Consider the following 20,482-nt stretch of genomic DNA (forward strand, 5'->3'; position numbering starts at 1 on the left):
TAATTTTTGTATTTTTAGTGGAGACAGGGTTTTACCATCTTAGCCAGACTGGTTTCGAACTCCTGACCTAAGGTGATCCAACCACCTCAGCCTCCCAAAGTGCTGGGATTACAGGTGTGAGCCACAGCGCCCAGCCAATTTTTTTTTTTTTTGGAGACAAAGTCTCACTCTGTCAACCCAGGCTGGACTGCAGTGGCACGACCTATCTTACTGCAACCTCCATGTCTCGGGTTCAGGCGACTCTCTTGCCTCAGCTTCCAGAGTAGCTGGGGCTACAGGTGTGCACCACCACACCTGGCTGATTTTTGTATTTTTAGTAGAGATGGGATTTCACTATGTTGGCCAGGCTGGTCTCGAGCTCCTAACCACCTTGGCCTCCCAAAGTGCTGGGATTATAGACTTGAGCCCCCGCGCCTGGCTGACATTAACATTTTTAACAACGATCTGAGGTGATTTTGGATGCACATGGATTAGAGGGCCAGAATTCTTGGCACACTGTCAAGTGCAACACCAGACATATAAAACAGTAATAAATAATTTGAAGAATATTAAGTGCACTGACTTGACATCTATTAATCTGATGTTGCCATTAACTAAAAGCACTTCATAAATAACCAGACTTCAAAACTTGGGATTGCCAGTTGAGTAACTACAGTAAACTCTAACACATAGTATATTTCAAAATAGCAGGTGGAGAATAATTCAAATGTACCTAGCATAAAGATAAACGTTTAAGGTGACAGATATTCCAATTACTTAGATTTAATTACTACACATTATGTATATGCATCATGTACACTGAAAACATGTGCATCTATTATGTATCAGTTTTTAAAATCGTGATTAGCTAGAACAAAGAAAGCAGTGTTTATCTTTACCTCCTTTCTGAAATCTCCTTTTTTTTGTGGTCTTATGCTATCCAACCAATCAGCTTTAATACCATCAAAATAACTCTGGACCCTGGATTTCAGTGATTCATATTGCCAAATAGCAGCTGATCCAAATGCACAGCCTGTAAACTATATAAAATTAGAAATATTAAAAAATAAATTTAAAAGGGAAATAGATCGATACATATTTCCAAGGACAATACTTCATTTTCATTGCTTTTTACAAACCAACAGAAGGAATACCTGGCACAATGAAATCTAATAAGTGAAAAGGATTTTTTTTTTTTGAGACAGAGTTTTGCTCATCTCCCAGGCTGGAGTGCCATGGCGCGATCTCAGCTCACTACAACCTCCGCCTCCCGGGTTCAAGCAATTCTCCTGCCTCAGCCTCCCAAGTAGCTGGGGATTACAGGCGCCTGCCACCACGCCTAACTAATTTTGTATTTTTAGTAGAGATGGGGTTTTGCCATGTTGGCCAGGTTGGTCTTGATCCACCTGCCTCGGCCTCCCAAAGTGCCAGGATTACAGGCATGAGCCACCATGCCCCGCCGAAAAGGATATTTTATTGTTTCCCATTTTATTAACTTCACAGTATGCTGGGGCCTGTTTCCAGCTATAAATCCTCAAATAAAACTGAAAACACCAACTTAGCACCACTTGAAATGCTGTACCAAATGAGGCCCCTAAGTTTATTCTCTAAGGCTTACATAAGTGAGCCAGATTCTAAAAGCAAGTATTAAATTCAGACTCTATAATCAGAACTCATGAGGCCAGCTCCTTTTGATCCCCCTCCACCTGTCCTTACTTTAAGGGAGCCCAAACAGGACAAAGTATTTTAACACTGCATTTGTAACAAGGTAGGTAACTCCTAGCGAAGTGCACTCTTACCCCAACAGTAAAAAATAATGGTTTTATAAGAGTCCTTATAGGATAGGGAGAAGGATAAAAGGCTGTTTCTTCCACAGGAGGGATCAAAGCACTTCTCTTGTGTGCTTTACCACTTGTCCCTGTGTCTGATCTTCGAAGTTCAACCTTCCTGGGTGCTTTTCTGAATCCGCATTTTTGCTGAATAACGAAGGTAAACCTATGGGGCAAAAATAACAGATTAGAAACACAATGGCGTCTTGCAAACCGCACCTTCTGTGACCCTCCACTTGGCCTGCATCATCAGCATCTCAGTCTGCTCTCACTCTACAGCCCAAAAACAGCCAGGACTCCTCCTATTCTCAGAATTCAAAGTCACAAAATTCAACCTTTCTGGAAAAGGCGATACACAAACTACAGCAACTTCAGAGGATACTACTTTGGGATATTACTTGGTATCAGTCAACAAAATAATTTGTATCCATCCTCCACACAGAAGAAATGTGAAAACCTGGTAAAAGCTAGAGAACCCTAAATTATTATTATTATTTTTTGAGGCAGGGTCTCCCTCCATCACCCAGGCTGGAGTACGATGGAGGACTCCCTCCATCTCCTAGTGGTACGATCACGGCTCACTGCAGCTTCCATGTCTCAGTCTCAAGCAATCCTCCTGCCCCAGCCTCCCAAGCAGCTGGGACTACAAGCATGAGCTACCACACTCTGTTACAATTTCTGTACTTTTTGTAGAGATGGGGTTCTGCCATGTTGCCCAAGCTGGTCTTGGGCTCAAGCAATCCTCTTGCCATAGCCTCCCAAAGTGCTAGGGACTATAGCATGAGTCACGGTGCCACATCAATTGTCAGTTTCTTTCTTTCTTTCTTTTTAACGGCTTCTCGCTCTGTAGCCCAGGCTGGAGTGCAGTGGTGCAGTCTCGGCTCACTGCAACCTCCACCTCTAGGGTTCAAGCAATTCTCCTGCCTTAGCCTCCTGAGTAGGTGAGACTACAGGTGCATGCCCCCACACCCAGCTAATTTTTGTATTTTTAGTATTGATGGGGTTTCACCATATTGGCCAGGCTGGTCTCGAACTCTTGATCTCATGATCCACCCACCTTGGCCTCCCAAAGTACTGAATTTACAGGCGTAAGCCACCACACCCAGCCGTCAGTTTCAATCAGCTCAGAATGACTTCTGATTTTTTTGTTTAAAGTTTGGTCAATTTCTAGAACAAATACATGTATTGTCCTTGAAGACATTCCAAATTCAAATAATTATTTCCTTTTATAAATATTGACCATTACAAATTAATAAACTCCTTCCACCTCTCCTCTTCTTTATTTCACTGTTTTGGGGACATCCACCAAACATATTTGTTAGTTCTTACACCAACAGTAAAAAAAAAATCTTTGTTGTTTGAGTCTTTACAGCTTGACCTCCTCAAAACATCTGATACCACTGATCACGCCTCCCAGTCCTAGCTTCTATAACAGCATTTCCTACTCTTAAAATTCACCTTTAACTCCCAGGGTTTTCCCCTTTTCCTCCACCCTAGTTCCTCTACCCAATTCAAACTCAACTTATATACATTCTTCTTTTTCTTTTGTAAAAACGTAACTTTCCCAGGTTGCAAAGTAAAGATCCCTTCCTGTTTGTACCCTGAACACATTATTTCTTAAGTATTTTGAGATAGAGTCTCACTCTGTTACCCAGGCTAGAGTATAAATGACACAATCTCAGCTCACTGCAACCTCCGCCTCCCAGGTTCAAATGATTCTCCTGCCTCAGCCTCCTTAGTAGCTGGGATTACTGGCACCCACCACCATGCCCAGCTAATTATTATATTTTTAGTAGAGATGGGGTTTCACCATGTTGGTGAGGCTGGTCTCAAACTCCTGACCTCAGGTGATCTACCCACCTTGGACTCCCAAAGTGCTGGGATTACAGGGATGAGCCACCATGCCTGGCTATCCCTTATTTAAGGGATAACAATGTACGTTGTTTTTATATAAGGGATATGTTCAGGGATAACATTATATATAATGCATAATATTCAGTGTGGAATATCATGACATACTATCCCTACTGGCCGCAAAGCTCCTCAAAAGCAGAGATTGGACATGTCTTTTGTCTCTGTATCCTAGCCCCTAAAACAAGCGCACATTTGGTTGAATTTTTTGTGGCCTGAATGACTTCTAAGCAGGTAAATGATTCAAATTTGTTTCTTTTGTCCTAACCTCAACTTTCTACTCTGGTGTTTCCAACTGTGTATTGAATACTGCTACTTGGATATGCTCCCCATTACTTTAAAACCAATATATTCAAAATAGAACTAATTTACTCTCCTCTAAAAACACCTCCATTTCTGATGAACTCTTTCAGTAGGACCATATTACTGAGGTTAAAAATCTAGGCTGAGCACGGCGACTCACACCTGTAATCCCAGCACTTTGCACGGCCGAGGAAGGCAGATCACTGAAGGTGAGGAGTTCGAGACCAGTCTGGCCAACATTGGGAAACGCTGTCTCTACTAAAAATACAAAAATTAGCTGGGTGTGATGGTGCGCACCTGTAATCCCAGCTACTCTAGAGGCTGAGGCATGAGACTCTCTTGAACCCGGGAGGTGGAGGTTGTAGTGAGCCAAGATGATACCACTGCACTCCAGCCTGGGCAACAGAGACCCTGTCTCAAAAAAAAAAAAATCTAGAAGTCATTTTGGAGTTTTCTTTCCTTTATTCTTACCCAATGAAAAGCCAACTCTATCCAAAATACTTCTAAAATTCCTGGTCTAGTCCCTTAGTTCATGCCTGGATCATGTCAACAGTTTCCTTAACTTTAATAAACTTTAACCTGTTGCATATTTTTCTTGCCTGACACTGCTTTTCCTCAACATTCACTAGTTTCTCAAATGTCCTCTTAGAGGGCCAAAAATCTCTTCCTAATTCCAATGCAGCTCCTTAGCTTCTCCCTTCTGGCCTGGAATACGCCACCGTTTCCTAGCAGACCTCCTTGCTTCCAGCACTGCCCCACTCCAAGCGCGCCCTTCACATTGCATTAAGCACAAGTGTAATGTTCCCCTGCTTTAACCCCACAGTAACTTCTCATCACCCCATCAAAGTCAGCACACATCCTTAAACCTGACCCCTTCCTCTCTTGCTGCTTTCTCCCTCCACCACCTCAAATCCTCTCTGTAGCTGTGATACTGACTTTCTCGCAGTTCCTGATCTCCCTTGCTCTCTACCTATGACAATGCTACGCATATATACTTCCCTCTGTTTAACTTGTTTGGGCCCTTCAGATCTCAGTTAATATATCTTCTCCTCCAGGAAGTCTGCCCTAGCTGCCCCAGGCTGGGTACTTCTCTCCTTTGCACTTCTAGAGTTCTAAAGCAGTTTTTAAATACTTATCTCCATTATTGCCCGTGCCTCCATTAGTTTTATATCTCTATCACTAATTCTAGTCCCTAAAAAAAGGTCAATAATTATCTGTTAGAATAAAAAAGATCAAAAAATGATTTCATTTTATTTTGAGTAACTCAAAGCATGGTGGTACTATTCTCCAAGGAAGGCGGTACTATTCAATAAGATGAGGAAAACTGGAAGCCTCAGAACAGACAACTGAAGATAAGAGATGAACAATTGCATCTGGGGTACTGCTTAACACGCTTGCAGTCATGGTGGCTTTATTACTCTGGCTAAAAACTGAAACTTACATTTCCATTAACAGGGGAAATTCTGTGGTATTTTCATATAATGGAATATTACACTTGGCCAAAAAAAGGAAAGAAAGTCTGAAAGAACTAATCATACATCATGGATAACTCTCAAAAACACTGTTGAGCAAAAGAAGCCAAACACAGAAGAAAACATCATATGTGATTCTGCGACTTTCACTGCCAAGAAGTTGACAGACACGTCTGTTGTGATAAACATCAGAAAAGTGATTGCCTGGAATGGGTGGGGCTTGATCGGAAAGGGGCAAGAGGAAACTCTCTGGGATGATGGCAGTCTTTATCTTGATTTAGGTGATAGTCACCCAGGTGTATATATTTATCAGAATACACTAGCTGTATATTTAATACTTACACATTTTACTATATGTAAATTCTATCTCAATAAAGTATTGTAAAGATGCTCATATGATGTCCAGGTGGAGGTATCTTAACAGGCATTCTGGAGACTAATGAAACTCAGAACACTGGCATAGGTCTACCACTACTTCTTGCCTAGAATGCCCTTTCTCTTCAACACAGAGACCACTCAACTCAGAAATCACATGGTGAGGAAAGGGATGATAAAGTAATTTGACTTGAGATTTTAAATTCAGAATTTACACTTCCAAATAAGTGATATTCCTTTCAAAGAAATGTATTACAGAAAAAGCAGAAAAGGTTTGAACAAGTTTATCTATTTTGGAAAGTTATGAACTTATTCAACCAATGGTACTGTTGCTCTAAATGGCTCCTAACTCCCTCAGAGCCTGTGACCAGTCTTATAAATTAGCTATTTAACAGCCTTTAGCAAACCCTGTCAAATAGCTAATTCCAAATCTATTTCCAACCCTTTCCCCTTGCCTGCTTTTTCTGTAATAGGAAATATCTTCACTTTTCCAGCCTCCCCTATAGCTAGTGGTAACCATATCACACAGAACCGTGGCCAAATGAGACTTAAGAATTTTTCAAAAGCCTCTTGGAAAGGTTTTGTTTACCTGATAAAAATGAACGCATCACTCATGTCAAGCACAGCCCCTTCTTTCCGCCTTAAATAAGGAGGTAATGCCTAGAGATTGGCAGTCATCTCAAATGCTAAGAGACAGGCCAAGGGATTCAAACACTAACCTTGACATTTTTGAGCCACTGAGCAGACAGCAGCTACTTACCTCCCATCATTCTATATTTGATAAATAACTCTCCCTCTTACTAAAACCACCAGTTTACTTACAGCCAAATACATTCCTATAATTTCTAAAGTGGCAGATGTTAACTTTGCAATTAGATTTAATTTTTTTTTCCTTTTTTGAGACAGAGACTCTCATGTCACCCAGGCTGGAGTGCGATGGTGCAATCTCAGCTCACTGCAACCTCCACCTCCCAGGTTCAAGCAATTCTCCTGCTTCAGTGGGAGAGACCCGCCCACCTCGACCTCCCAAAGTGCTGACATCACAGGCATGCGCCACTGTGCCAGGCCCGATTTGATTTTTTATTAAAGATACCAAAGTAACTTGGAGATAGGTCTAGTTAGTAAAGTGGCAATTAATCAAAACAAGTAATGTCACTTTGGGCCAAAACAAAGGTGTATCATAAAGTAATACGAATATATTTACCATAAAGTTGACAAGTTGCCAGTCAGGCACAGTAATCCCAGCACTTCGGGGGCTTAGGCAGGAGGATCATGAGAGATCAGGAGTTCAAGACCAGCCTGGTCAATGTGGTGAAACCCATCTACACTAAAAATACAAAAATCAGCTGAGCGTGATGCCACCTGTAATCCCAGCTACTCAGGAAGCTGAGGCAGGAGAAGCACTTGAACCTAGGAGATGGAGGTTGCAGTGAGCCAAGATTGCACCATGTACTCTAGCCTGGGTGATAGGGCAAGACTCCGGCTCAATAAATGATGAATGAATGAATGAATGAACATGGCAAGTTGTAACCCAGTATTGTTGATTTCTAGCATTTGTCACGTACTGGACCAAGAAATACAAAGGATGAGAATCTTTTACATTTCCAGCAGCTTAATACTACCCAATCGATTCAAATAAAAGATTACTTCTACCTGTCACCAATTCACTTATAATTTTGAAGCACAAGTTTTAAAAGGAATATAAACACATGAGGTTGGGAATCTGGAATGAAGCAAAGCCAGACCTTTTTGCCTAAAATATTTACCATGAGGATCTCCCCAGAAATGTCTGTCAGGCTGAGGACACTAAGAGTACATTATACAGGCTGGCCCCAGGCTTAAGTTCAGAACCTATCAGATGCAGCATACACATACTGAATACATTACACACACAGGCATAACTCGATTTACTGTACTTCACAGATATCCCAAGTTTGTCACACAGATTAAAGGTTCGTGGCAATCATACATCTAGCATGTCTTTTAGCATCATTTTTCCAATAGCATGTGCTCCCTTGGCAGTTCTGTGCCATCTTTTGGTAATTCTTGCAACACTTCAAATGTTTTCCTATCTGTTATGGTGATTTGTGCTCAGTGACCTTTGATGTTCCTCCTGAAATTGTTCTGGGTTGGCACGAACCATGACCATATGAGACACTGAACTCAATGTCGTACAGGTTCGGACTGCTCCACCAACCAGCCTGCGCCCATCCTTCCCTTTCCTTGGGCCTCCCTGCTCCTTGGAACACAACGATTTAAAATCGGGTCAATTAATAACCCTCAATCCCTTCTAAGTGTTCAAGTAAAATGAACAGTCACGTCTCTCACTTGAAATCACTAGAATTTTTTTTTTTTTTTTGTGAGACAGAGCCTTGCTCTATCGCCCGTTGGCTGGAGTGCAGTGCCACAATCTCGGCTCACTGCAACCTCCGCCTCCCAGGTTTAAGCAATTCTCCTGCCTCAGCCTCCCAAGTAGCTGGGACTACAGGCACCCACCACCACGCCTGACTGTTTTTTTTTTTTTTAAGAAGAGACAGGGTTTTAACATGTTGGCCAGGCGGGTCTTAAACTCCTGACCTCAGGTGATCTGCCCACCTCAGCCTCCCAAAGTGCTGGGATTACAGACGTGAGCCACTGCACCCGGCCAACTAGAAATAATTAAGCTTAATGAAGAATGCATGTCAAAAGCTGAGATGGGCTGAAAGCTAAGCCTGTCACAGTCAAGTTGTAAATGCAAAGAAACAATTCTTGCTGGGCACGATGGCTCAACCTGTAACCCCAGCACTTTGGGAAGCTGAGGCAGGAAGATAGCTTGAGTTCAGGAGTTTGAAACCAACCTGGGCACCACAGTGAGACCCTGTCTCTACAAAAAATTTAAAAATTAGCCAAGAGTGGTGGCTTGCATCTGTAATACTAGCTACTTGGGAGGCTGAGGTGGAAAGACAGCTTGGGCCCAGGAGGTCAAGGTTGCAGTGAGCTACAAATGCACTACTGCACTACAACCTGGGTGACAGAACTAGACCCTGTCTCAACAGCAGCAAAACTATTGAAGGAAATTTAAAGTGTTATTCCTGAGAACAGATAAATAGTAGGCCAGGTGTGGTGGCTCATGCCTGTAATCTCAGCACTTTGGGAGGCCCAGATGGGCAGATCACCTGAGGTCAGGAGTTGGAGATCAGTCTGGCCAACAATGTGAAACTCCATCTCTACTAAAAATACAAAAATTAGCCAGGTGTGGTGGTGGGTGCCTGTAATCCCAGCTACTGGGGAGGCTGAGGCAGAAGAATTGCTTGAACCTGGGAGGCAGAGGGTGCAGTGAGCTGAGATTGTGCCATTGCACTCCAACCTGGGCGGCAGAGCAAGACTCTCTCTCTCCCCGCCACCCCCCGCCCCCCGAAAAAAATTAAAAAAGAAAGCAAAACAGCCATACTGCCGACATGAAGAAAATTATAGTAGTCTGAATAGAAGATCGAATCAGCCACAACGTTCCCTTAAGCCACAGCCAATCCAGAGCAAGACTCTAACTCTCTTCAATTCTATGAAAGCTGAAAGAAGTGAGGAAGCTCAGGAAAAGTCTGAAGCTAGCAGAGGATGATTCCTAGACAGAGGAAAGCAGCTGTCTCTATAACACATAAGTGCAACCTGAAGCAGCAAGTGCTGATGTAGAAACCACAGCCACTTATCAAGAAGATCCTAGGACGAAGGTGACCACACTAAACATATCTGCAGTGTAGATGAAACAGCCTTCTATTGGAAGAAGATGCCATCTAGAACTTTCATTGCTAGAGTGTAGGCAATGCCTGGCTTCAAAGGACAGGCTGAGTTTATTAGGCACTAATGCCGTTGGTGATTAAGTTGAAGTCAATGCTCATTTACCATTCTGAGAATACTAGAGCCCTTAAAAAGGATGCTCAACTACTCTGCCCATTCTCTAGAAGTCCAACAACAAAGCCTAGATGACATCCCAGCACATCTGTTTACAGCATGGTTTACTGAATATTTAATTTTACTTTATTTTTGAGATGGAGTCTTGCTCTGTCCCCCAGGCTGGAGTGTAGTGGCACAATCTCAGCTCACTGCAACCTCCATCTCCTGGGTTAAGCGATTCTCCTTCTCAAGTAGCTGGAATTACAGGCGTCTGCCACCACACCCGGCTAATTTTTGTATTTTTAGTAGAGACAGGGTTTCCCCGTCTTGGTCAGGCTGGTCTCGAACTCCTGACCTCAGGTGATCTGCCCACCTCAGCCTCCCAAAGTGCTGGGATTACAGGCATGAGCCACTGCGCCCAGATATTTTTATTTTTTGAGATGGAGTCTCACTGTCACCCAGGCTGGAGTGCAGTGGTACAATCTCAGCTCACTGCAACCTCCGCCTTTCAGGTTCAAGTGATTCTCATGCCTGAACCCTCTGAGTAGCTGAGATTTCAGGCAACTGCCATCACATCTGGCTAATTTTTGTGTTTTTAGTAGAGATGGGGTTTCACCATGTTGGCCAGGCTGGTCTCAAACTCCTGACCTCAGGTGATCCACCTGCCTTGGCCTCCCAACGTACTGGAATTACAGGCACGAGCCACCATGCCCGAATATTTTAAGCCCAATGTTGAGACCAAATTGCTAAGGAAAAAAAAGATTCCATTAAAAATATTGTTGTTCACTGACAGTGTGCCTGGCCAACCAGCTCAGATGCACAGGTACAAGATGAGTATTGTTTTCATGGCTGCTAACACAACAGCCATTTTGCATCCACACAGATCAAGGAGTAATTTCCACTTCCTAGTCTTATTAAGAAATGCGTTTTGTTTTTTCCTAAGAAATGTATTTCATAAAGCAGCAGCCACAGATTCCTGGCAATAGCCATGATTCTTCTGATGGATCCAGGCAAGGTAAATTGAAAAGCTTCTGGGGAGGATCTACAATTCTAGATGTCACCAGGAACATTCAAGATTCATGAAGGGAGGTCAAAATATCAGCATTAACGGGAGTTTAAGGAAAAGATTACAACACTCAAGTATGACTTTGCGGGGGCTCAAGACTTCAGCAGAGTAAGTAACTGCAAATGTGATAGAAATAGAGAATTAAAGACTGGGCACGGTGGCTCATGCCTGTAATCCCTACACCTTGGGAGGTATGGGGGTGGGGATCACCTGGGGTCAGGAGTTCAAGACCAGCCTGGCCAATACAGTGAAAGCCCATCTCTACTAAAAATACTAAAAAATTTACTGGACCTGGTGGTAGGTGCCTATAATCCCACCTACTTAGGAGGCTGAGGCAAGAGTATCACTTGAACCAGGGAGATAGAGGTTGCAGTGAGCCAAGATTGCGCCATTGCACTCCAGCCTCAGCAACAGGAGCGAAACTCCACCTAAAAAAAAAAAAACTAGCAAGATAACTAGAATTAGAAGTGGAGCCTGAAGATGTGACTGAATTGCTGCAATCTCATTATAAAACTTGAACAGGTGAGAAGTTACTTCTTATGGATGAGCAAAGAAAGTAGTTTCTTGAGATGGAATCTATTCCCGGTGAAGACGCTGTGAACACTGTTGAAATGACAACGAATGATTTAGATTACATAAACTTAGTTGATGAAGCAGCAGCAGTTTGAGAGGATTCACGCCTCCTATGAAAGAAGTTCTGCTGTGGATAAAATGCTGTCAAACAGCATCACAGGCTACTGAGAAATCTTTTGTGAAAGGAGTCAATTGATGTGGCAAACTTCTGTTGTTTTAAGAAATGACCACTGCCACCCCAACCTTCAGTAGCCACCACTCTGATCAGTCAGCAGCCATCAACAGGGGCAAGACCCTCCACTAGCAAAAACATAACTCACTGAAGACTCAGATGATCATTAGAATTTTTTAGTAATAAAGCATGTTTAAATTAAGGTATCTACATTGTCTTTAGGCATAATGCTATTACCTACTAAACAGACTATAGTATAAACATAACTTTTATATGCACTGGGAAGTCAAACAACTTGTGTGACTTGCTTCATTGTGGTGATGTGGAACCAAACACACACTATCTTTGAGGCATGCCTGGACTGGGAGTTACATGCGGACATACAGAGCTTGTTGGATAGAATTAGATACTCTGTCTTGGCTCACTGAACTTATTAGCTTAGGTGCATTTACATGCTGCAGGGATTAGAAAGTCAAACTATTTCCCAGGCCTCCTTGTAGTTAGGGTTCCAGATGTGATCGGGGTGCTAATCATATATGCTAGTATCACACTTGAATTCAGAAAGGAGTCTATGAAGATGTGAGGCATCCATTTTGCTGGCGGAAATAACGGAGGCAGTACAGATCTTTCTTTGATGAGCAGATCCTGATTGAATGGCAGCTCTCCCAGTTGTCTCACTGATTACTGCATAACAAGCCACTCTAAAATGCACTGGCTTAAAACTGCTCTTTTTTTTTTTTGAGATAGAGTCTCACTCTGTCACCCAGGCTGGAGTGCAGTGGCACAATCTCGGCTCACTGCAACCTCTGCCTTCCAGGTACAAGCAATTCTGTCTCAGCCTCCCGAGTAGCTGGGACTATAGGTGCAAACCAATATACCCAGCTATTTCTGTATTTTCAGTAGAGACAAGGTGTCACCATATTGGTCAGGCTGGTCTCGAACTCCTGAGCTCAAGTAATCCACCTGCCTCGACCTCCCAAAGTGCTGGGATTACAGGTTTGACCCAAGGTGCCCAGCTTTTTTTTTTTTTAAAGAGATGGAGTCTTCCTATGATGACCAGGCTAATCTCGAACTCCTAGCTTCAAGTGATCCTCCCATCTCGGCCTCCCAAAGTGCTAGGATTATAGGCATGAGCCACCATGCCTGGCCTAAAACTGTAATTTCTTATTTCTCATAATTCTCTAGGTTAGCTGTCCTCAACTAGGGACCAATTCCACTGGTCTCCCCTGGATCACTCAATGCAGCCAGTACTCTTGACTGCTTAACAGAGCTGGAGAGTGTAAGATGGCCTCACTTGTACTTGGAACCTCAGTGCTGGTTGTCTGCTGGCTCGTTCTCCACCTGGTCCTTGGTATTCAATAGTCTAACAGGCGCTTCTGCCATGACAGAGGGAGTGTTCCAAGTGGGCAAAGGCAAAAGCTACAAGGTCTTCTGAGGCTGACTCTGGACCCTGCACAATATTACTTCCACCACATGCTACTGGTCAAACCAAGCCATGAGTCCAACCCAGCTCAAGGAATTGGGAAAAGCCAACTCCACCTCTGGATGAGAAGAACTAAAAAATACTGCGGCCATGGTTGTTTACCTGCTACACTAGATGCGGCGGAGGCAGCTATGCTTCCTAGTCTAGAGAGTCATTCTGAATTCTGGCTCTACATTAGAATCACCCAGTGAGCTCTTAAAAATCCTGCACCATGGCTCCACCTGTATCAACCACAGTAGAATCTCTAGGAGTGGGCCCAAGGCCTTAGTTGTAAGACCGCCCCAGGTGACTCCCATGTGCCGCCAGAGTTGCGATCTATTAATATCACAGGTTTCAGGAAACTTTAGTTTACATACAAATCACCTGGCAATCTCATTAAAAGCAGATTCTAATTTAGTAGGTCTGGAGCAAGGTGAGTCTGAGATTTTGCATTTCTAAACAGGTGCCTAAATTAGGGGTTGACAAACTATGGCCTGTAGAGTGGATTTGAGCCTCCAACTGAGAATGGTTTTTACATGTTTAAAAAGCTGGTTAAAAGGAAAGGGACAGAATACGTGACAAAGACCATATGCGATCATCTTTTCTATCTGACTTTTTATAAGCTAAGTTCGCCAAACTCCTGTCCTAGATGATGCCTAAACTGCCAGTTCATGAGCCACTTAGAATAGCAAGGAGCTAGAACCCGATTCTTCATTCTTCCAACAATAATTGTACTTAAATTAGAGTGGCTTGCTGGCCTACAGATTAATAGGTAATAAAACAAAGAGCTCCAATACAAACATTTCACTAGAACTGACTCCCAGCATCCATGCTGTCTTCTCCTTTCCCAAACCGGACCCCAGAATTTCCAGCCATTTGGTCTGATGAGGTGTACCAAGCCCATGACTGGCTTAGACCAACCTTCACATCCCATTCCCTGGCAACTTCAAGGGATTCAAGGATGGGCACCTGTCCCAAGTTAGGCCAATCTGATCCAATAACATTCAATTTCAAGATTTTGTTTGTGATAATGGAGAAGACAACTTTTCTGCTAGATTTGCACCTAAAAATATATAGCCCCCAAGAGCTGCTGGCAGCCACCTTTTAACCACAAGGAGATAGCATGCTGACAGAAGGAAGCCAACACTTAGGAAGCAGAGACAAGCTATGGAGAAAAATGGTGTCTGGTGACAATTTCAGACACTGGACTTGTCTCACTAGAAGGCAGTCCTACCTCTAGACTTTTGAACTGCATAAGCCAATAAATTCCCCTAACTGTTTAGGTCAGTTGGAATTTGGTTTTCTATTGGCATAAGGACACTTTTAGATGTGGTAAGTATATTATTATATATTATAAGGTACATTTTCTCTCTTTAGTGAGCTTTCGTTTTAAATTTGTTTTTTTCAGTGGCTCTCGCCTATAATCCTAGCACTTTGGGAGGCCAAGGTGGGTGGATCACCTGAGGTCAAGAGTTCGGGACCAGCCTGGCCAACATAGTGAAACCATCTCTACTAAAAATACAAAAATTAGCCGGGTATGATGGCACATGCCTGTAATCCTAGCTACTTGGGAGACTGAGGCAGAAGAATTGCTTCAACCTGGAGGGGAGGGGGATGCAGTGAGTCAAGATCATGCCACTTTACTCCAGCCTCGGCAAAACAGCGAATTCTGGGTCAAATTAAATAAATAAAATTTTTTATTTTTTTGATCTCACTCTGTTGCCCAGGCTGGAGTGCGGTGGCACCATCTTGGCTCACTGCAACCTCCGCCTCTCGAGTTCCAGTGATTTTCCTGCCTCAGCCTCCTGAAAAACTGGGATTACAGGTGCCTGACACCAGGCCTGACTTTTTTTTTTTTTTTTTTGTATTTTTAGTAGAGATGGGGTTTTGCCATATTGACCAGGCTGGTCTCAAACTCCTGACCTCAGATGATCTGCCTGCCTCGGCCTCCCAATGTGCTTCCCAAAGTGCTCCCAAAGGATTACAGGCATGAGCCACTGCACCTGGCCTTAAATTTCTTCAAGTGGGGAAACAAACCAGGAAAAGCATGATAAATGTCTCTAACTGCAAATGTTTGAGATCTTATTCTCGGGTTTAGGCTATCTGGCTCTACGGAATCGGATGGGTATATAAGAAAGAAAAATAAATTACCGACCTGAATAAGTCAGGAAAACAAGGTGAAGCACCACAGTGAAATGGATGGGGATGGGGAAGAGGGTCGCTTGAGGCATTTACCAGCTCATGAAGGCAGGCCTGCCTTGAGTCTGCTGCTTTGGTCCTTCTGCCAATAATGAGTGATTTGTGGAGGCAACCAAATGTGCTCAAATGGGAGGACCCATGAACACTTAATCTGCAACCAGCCACACGGTCATGGTTCAGCTTTTTAAATACAGCCCTGTAACTTAAGCAGAAAACGTCATATCCATGTTTGTTGACCTAATAGTGAGTGACAACACAGTCTCATGAAATGCTCTGGTTTTTTTGAGTTTTATATGACATGGTCTCTCTCTCTCGCCCAGGCTGGAGTGTGGTAGTGCCCTGGTGGCTCACAGCAGCGCTCACCTTCCAGGCTCAAGCAATCCTCCTACCTTAACATCCCAAGTAGCTGGGACCAGAGGCAAGAACCACCATACGCATTAATTTTTTTAATTTGTTGTGGAGACAGGGGCCCCTATATTGCCCAGGCTGGTCTCAAACTCCTAGACTCAAGCAATCTTCCTGCCCCAGCCTCCCAAAGTGCTGGGACTACAGGCCCGTGCCACCACACAGCCCTTATGAATTGTTTTTGAGAGTGCAAGGGTAAAGACAATACAACTTAAATATACAGGTCAGCACTAATGTTTGTTACTCAAGATTTGTAGAACAAATTGAGTAGAAATGGCCTAATGTTCAAATGGAGACAAAATGTGTCTAAGCATACATAATTGATTAGATTCATTCCACTTAAAATAGAGCCCGAGGCATGGTAGTGTGTATCTGTGGTCCTTGCTATTCTGGAGGCAGGGGAGGGGGATCCCTTGAACCCAGCAGTTTGAGGCTGCAGTGAGCTATGATGGCATCACTGCACTTCAGCCTGGGTGACAGAGCAACCCACCTCTTAAGAAAACAAACGATATTTTGGGCGGGGGGGGGGGGGTCTACATAAACTCTGGCATGCCACAATTATTTTCTTGACCGAATCTTGAGTTAATAGATGGTCAGTTAAAACAAAATATAATGTACATGACTCACTAATATCTTACCTAAAGATAATTGAGGGTAGGCATGGTGACTCAAGCCTGTGACACTTTGGGAGGCCAAGGTGGGCAGATCACTTGAGGTCAGGAGTTCGAGATCAGCCTGGCCAACATAACAAAACCCCCGTCTCTATTAAAAAACACAAAAATTAGCCAGGCATCATGGTGGCACATGCCTGTAATCCCAGCTACTTGGGAGGCTGAGGCAGGAGAATTGCTTGAACCTGGGAGGCAGAGATTGCAGTAACCTGAGATAGCACCATTCCACTCCAGCCTGGGCAACACAGCAAGACTCTTTTTTTTTGGGGGGGGGAAGAAAATCACTTTATTCTAATTAATTCATAAAGAATAAAATCATAACAGCTAGTTTAAGGAGGCCACACAAACATTTCACCAGCTCCAAATTCTAGAGAGTAGGAAAACCCCCTTCCATTTCAATTCTGAAGCAAGGAAGCTAGGAATGACAGGAGAGGTTTACCTGATGGCTACACTTTACACCTTCACTATTAATTAAATTTTTATATTAAGTTAACTTGGTTATAAGAACTGGTTTTCCATTTCTCCAGTTTGAACTTCTTGATTAGGCCAATCCGTTTTTAAGTTGGCACTGTTTCAGCATCTCACTGAAACCCTCACAGAGCTGGATGTCACCCTGGTTCTGGGCACACTCCAAGAACTGTTTGATCTCATAGAAGCAAGGCTGCTGCTGCTGCTGTGCTGGCTGGGTTCCCTGAGGCTCCTGGTAAGTGATGTCAGGCCTCGGAGGCTCAGGATCATTTGCTCCACTGAAGCCCCCAGTAATGGCGTGGCCCAGTGTGTGCCCCACAGCAGAGCCCACAGCCATGCCAGCTGCAGTGGTTGCCATCTGGGACAGCAGACCTGGCTGCCAGGGCACAGCAGCAGGAGAGCCAACTGCAGAGGGGGGTGCCGCTGCTGGTGGCTGAGCGGCTGGTGCTGGCCTGGGTGCAGCTCTCATCTGAGAGGCCCAGCTGGCCGAAGGGGCCATGTGGGAGGTGCAGCTTCCGCTTCCACGAGGCATCCTAGCTACCGACTCTGTCTTTTTTAAAAAAAACAAAAAAAAGGCCAGGCGTGGTGGGCCTGTAATCCCAGCACTTTGGGAGGCCGAGGCGGGTGGAAACACGAAGTCAGGATATCAAGACCATCCTGGCCAACATGGTGAAACCCCGTCACAACTAAAATACAAAAAAAAAAAAAAAAAAAAAAAAAACGGTGGCGCGCGCCTGTAATCCCAGTTACTAAGGAGGCTGAGGCAGGGGAACTGCCTGGGACAGAGTGAGACTCTGTCTCAAAAAGAAAAGAAAAAAAGGAGATACACACACAGACTATCAAATCAATATAAATTTTCCACACAAACAACAAGCTTTCTAAAAACATAAAATAGTAAGTGTTACAATTCAACTCTTTTCTTCCCTTGGATGGTTCCATACAATTGGCAAATTATGCACGTTTCTACTTTCAGGCGGAAAAGCTTGGTAATAGTAAAGTCTGCGAAGAGCCCAAATGAGATATTTTTTCCTTTTTGTGTAAAAGGCCAGACAGAAGATACTTCGGTCTCTGTGGACTAGTGAAATCTGTCACATATACTACTTTTGTTTTACAATCCTTAAGACCTTAAACCATTCTTGGCTGGTGGGATGCCTTGGGCCTGCAGTTTTCAGACCCTAGTGTCACCACCCAGAGTACCTGTAAACAATGCAAATTCCTGGTCCCACTTCAGGCCTACTATTAATACATCAAATGACATGGATTGCGTCATTCATGCTAAAATTTCAGTCATAAGAAGTCAGCATATAAAGGTTATATATAAGGTAACTGATTCTATTAACTTTAAGCGCTTATTTCCAGAGGCAAGTGCTCTATTTCAGGCATATATTCTCATAATGTATATATTTTTTGCAACCACAAAAATGTCATTTTTAAACTTTCTATACAAATGGCAGGCTTTTCAAACATTAAATCTTAATCTTCAATATTTCATGTGTTTCTTGTTTACTGTTTCAAATGATCTTCATGCCCAATTTTTACTGGAGGCTCATTAGTTTTCTTTTGCTTCCCCTTTCTAAAACCAGTACAATGACGTGCACATAAACCTTAAATGTTTAACACACTTCCTGTTGCTTCCTAATACGTGTACAGTATTTATTTTACATGGAGTCTCACTCTGTTGCTCAAGCTCGAGTGCAGTGGCACAATCTCAGCTCAGTGCAACCTCTACCTCCCTGGTTCAAGCGATTCTCCTGCCTCAACCTCCCAAGTAGTTTGGATTACAGGCGCCTGCCACCACAACCGGCTAATTTTTTGTATTTTTAGTAGAGACAGGGTTTTGCCATGTTGGTCAGGGTGGTCTTGAACTCTTGACTTCAGGTGATCCACCTGCCTCAGTCTCCCAAAGTGTTAGGATTACAGACGTGTGAGCCACCGCGCCCAGCCAGTATTAATCTTTTCTTTCCCCTTAAACCACGCAATCTCAAATGGGATTACCACTTCCACCTGTCCTCATTTTCCTCCTCCTCAGAAGTTTAAGATTAGTGCCTGACAGATCTGTTACAGTGTATGAGGATGCAATGTATGTAAGGTTTTCACAAGCCCCGATAAAATTCACCTGGAATGCTTGTAGGACATACAGGTTTTCACTCTGCCACCCCTCTCCTGATTGTGATTTGGTAGGACTGGGGTGAGGCCTGGGATATAAAATAACCACATAAACTCTCCAGGTGATTCTTGAGATTAGGCAATGGCTCCACCACATTAGGGCCTCGATTATTTACCACTGGCTATCCCACCTGTGATAAACACTTGATTTTTTTTTTTTTTTTTTTTTTGAGACGGAGCTTCGCTCTTGTTGCCCAGGCTGGAATGCAATGGCACCATCTGGGCTCACCGCAACCTCCACCTCCCAGGTTCAAGCGATTCTCCTGCCTCAGCCTCCCGAGTAGTTGGGATTACAGGCAAGCAGGACCACGCCCGCTGGAACTCCTGACCTCAGGTGATCCCCCTGATCCGCCCCCCACCCCCCGCCTCGGCCTTCCAATGTTCTGGGATTACAGGTGTGAGTCACCACACCCGGCTTTAGTATTTCTTATTACCAGCAATCAGATGGATTCGAGGCACCCATCTAACCTAGTCAGAAACTGGTAGGAGTGAAGCTCTGAACAAAAGAGGAAAATTTTCAAAGCCAAATGCACATCGGATTCTTAAATAGTTGAGGGATCTCTCTCTCCCCTCTCAAATAAGAAATGAATTACTGTAATGCAAAAATCAGCAAATACTGATACACCATACGCTTCACCCTTCTACTCGGAAGGTTCGGTAGTTTTCTTTGCAAATCGACCGGAAACCAAATCTTCCACTGTCTCAATTCAACACAAAAGCCTCTTCCACCACTTTGCAAGACACAAAGTGATGCCCCCCCGCTGCCTTCGTCCTCCCTTGGCTCACTAGAAGCTAAAGAAGGCAACTAGTTTAATTGAACGCAGCCTTTACAATCAGATGGAAAGAGAAGCTCCGCCATTCCACCAGCTGGACTAACTATGCTTCACTTCAGAAACTGGCTCAACAGCAGCGTGGCACGGAGTGAACCCTCAGCTTAGTTCCCCTTCCCGTCACGTCCTCCCCAACCGGAAAAGAGAAAGCGCAAGTTAGCGGAGGGCCGGGCAAGGGCGGCGCGGCGAGAAGCCAGGACTTGACCGACGCGAGAGAGGAGAGAGCAGGGGCAGCACGAGGCCAGACGGCCTCCGCCCCTGAGGATGCGCACGGCCGGAGCTCAGGGACCTAGAGGCGAGAAACCCAGGGCGGCGGCCATTACCTGCGTCCGAACAGCCGCGGCGGGGCTAGGGCCGTAGTGAGCTCCTCGCAGCCGCGGCCGCCCACCGGCGCAGCCCACGCCGGGCCGCAGCCCCAGCTTCGCTGCGACCAGCCTCGCCACGCCATCTTCCCAACCTCTGCCCCACCATGGCCCGACCTTACCAACCCCCGCCGGGAAACCACTTCCGGGGCGAAGGGAACATCGTAGAGCGCGAGGAGCAGTCTAGAGCGCCCCCGCGCGGCTGAGCGGCCGCGAACCGTCCACGGTGCCGGGACGCCAGGCTGGCGCCCTTCTTCCCACCGCTTCCCCTCCCACCTGAGCGCTCGGCGGGCTCCGGGACACACCTGCGAGAGTGGCCCGGCCTCCCCGCATTTGCAGGTGAGGAGGATGAGGCCAGAGCGAAGAGGCACA

At 44.5% G+C, this 20,482-nt stretch overlaps 1 protein-coding gene and 1 pseudogene across 4 annotated transcripts in view; both read right to left on the reverse strand.

Moving 5' to 3' along the window:
- PARL (presenilin associated rhomboid like) overlaps positions 1-20,240 on the reverse strand; it is a 55,545-nt gene extending 35,305 nt beyond the window's left edge. For all 3 annotated transcript variants that reach the window (XM_008981310.5, XM_078350266.1, XM_002758109.7), the window contains exons 1-3: positions 20,072-20,240; positions 1,779-1,974; positions 879-1,019 (exon numbers count right to left, since the gene is read on the reverse strand). In XM_008981310.5, the coding sequence (XP_008979558.1) occupies positions 879-1,019; positions 1,779-1,974; positions 20,072-20,196 (462 nt within the window). In that variant the 5' untranslated portion in view covers positions 20,197-20,240. The remainder of the gene's footprint in view (positions 1-878; positions 1,020-1,778; positions 1,975-20,071) is intronic.
- On the reverse strand, positions 3,346-19,841 carry LOC128929794 (coiled-coil-helix-coiled-coil-helix domain-containing protein 2 pseudogene; annotated as a pseudogene). The gene has a single exon (XR_013527102.1). The product of XR_013527102.1 is annotated as a coiled-coil-helix-coiled-coil-helix domain-containing protein 2 pseudogene (transcript).
- Positions 20,241-20,482: the final 242 nt, after the last annotated feature.

This window comes from Callithrix jacchus, chromosome 15 (assembly GCF_049354715.1).
Source record: "Callithrix jacchus isolate 240 chromosome 15, calJac240_pri, whole genome shotgun sequence".
NCBI classification, from domain to species: Eukaryota; Metazoa; Chordata; class Mammalia; order Primates; family Cebidae; genus Callithrix; species Callithrix jacchus.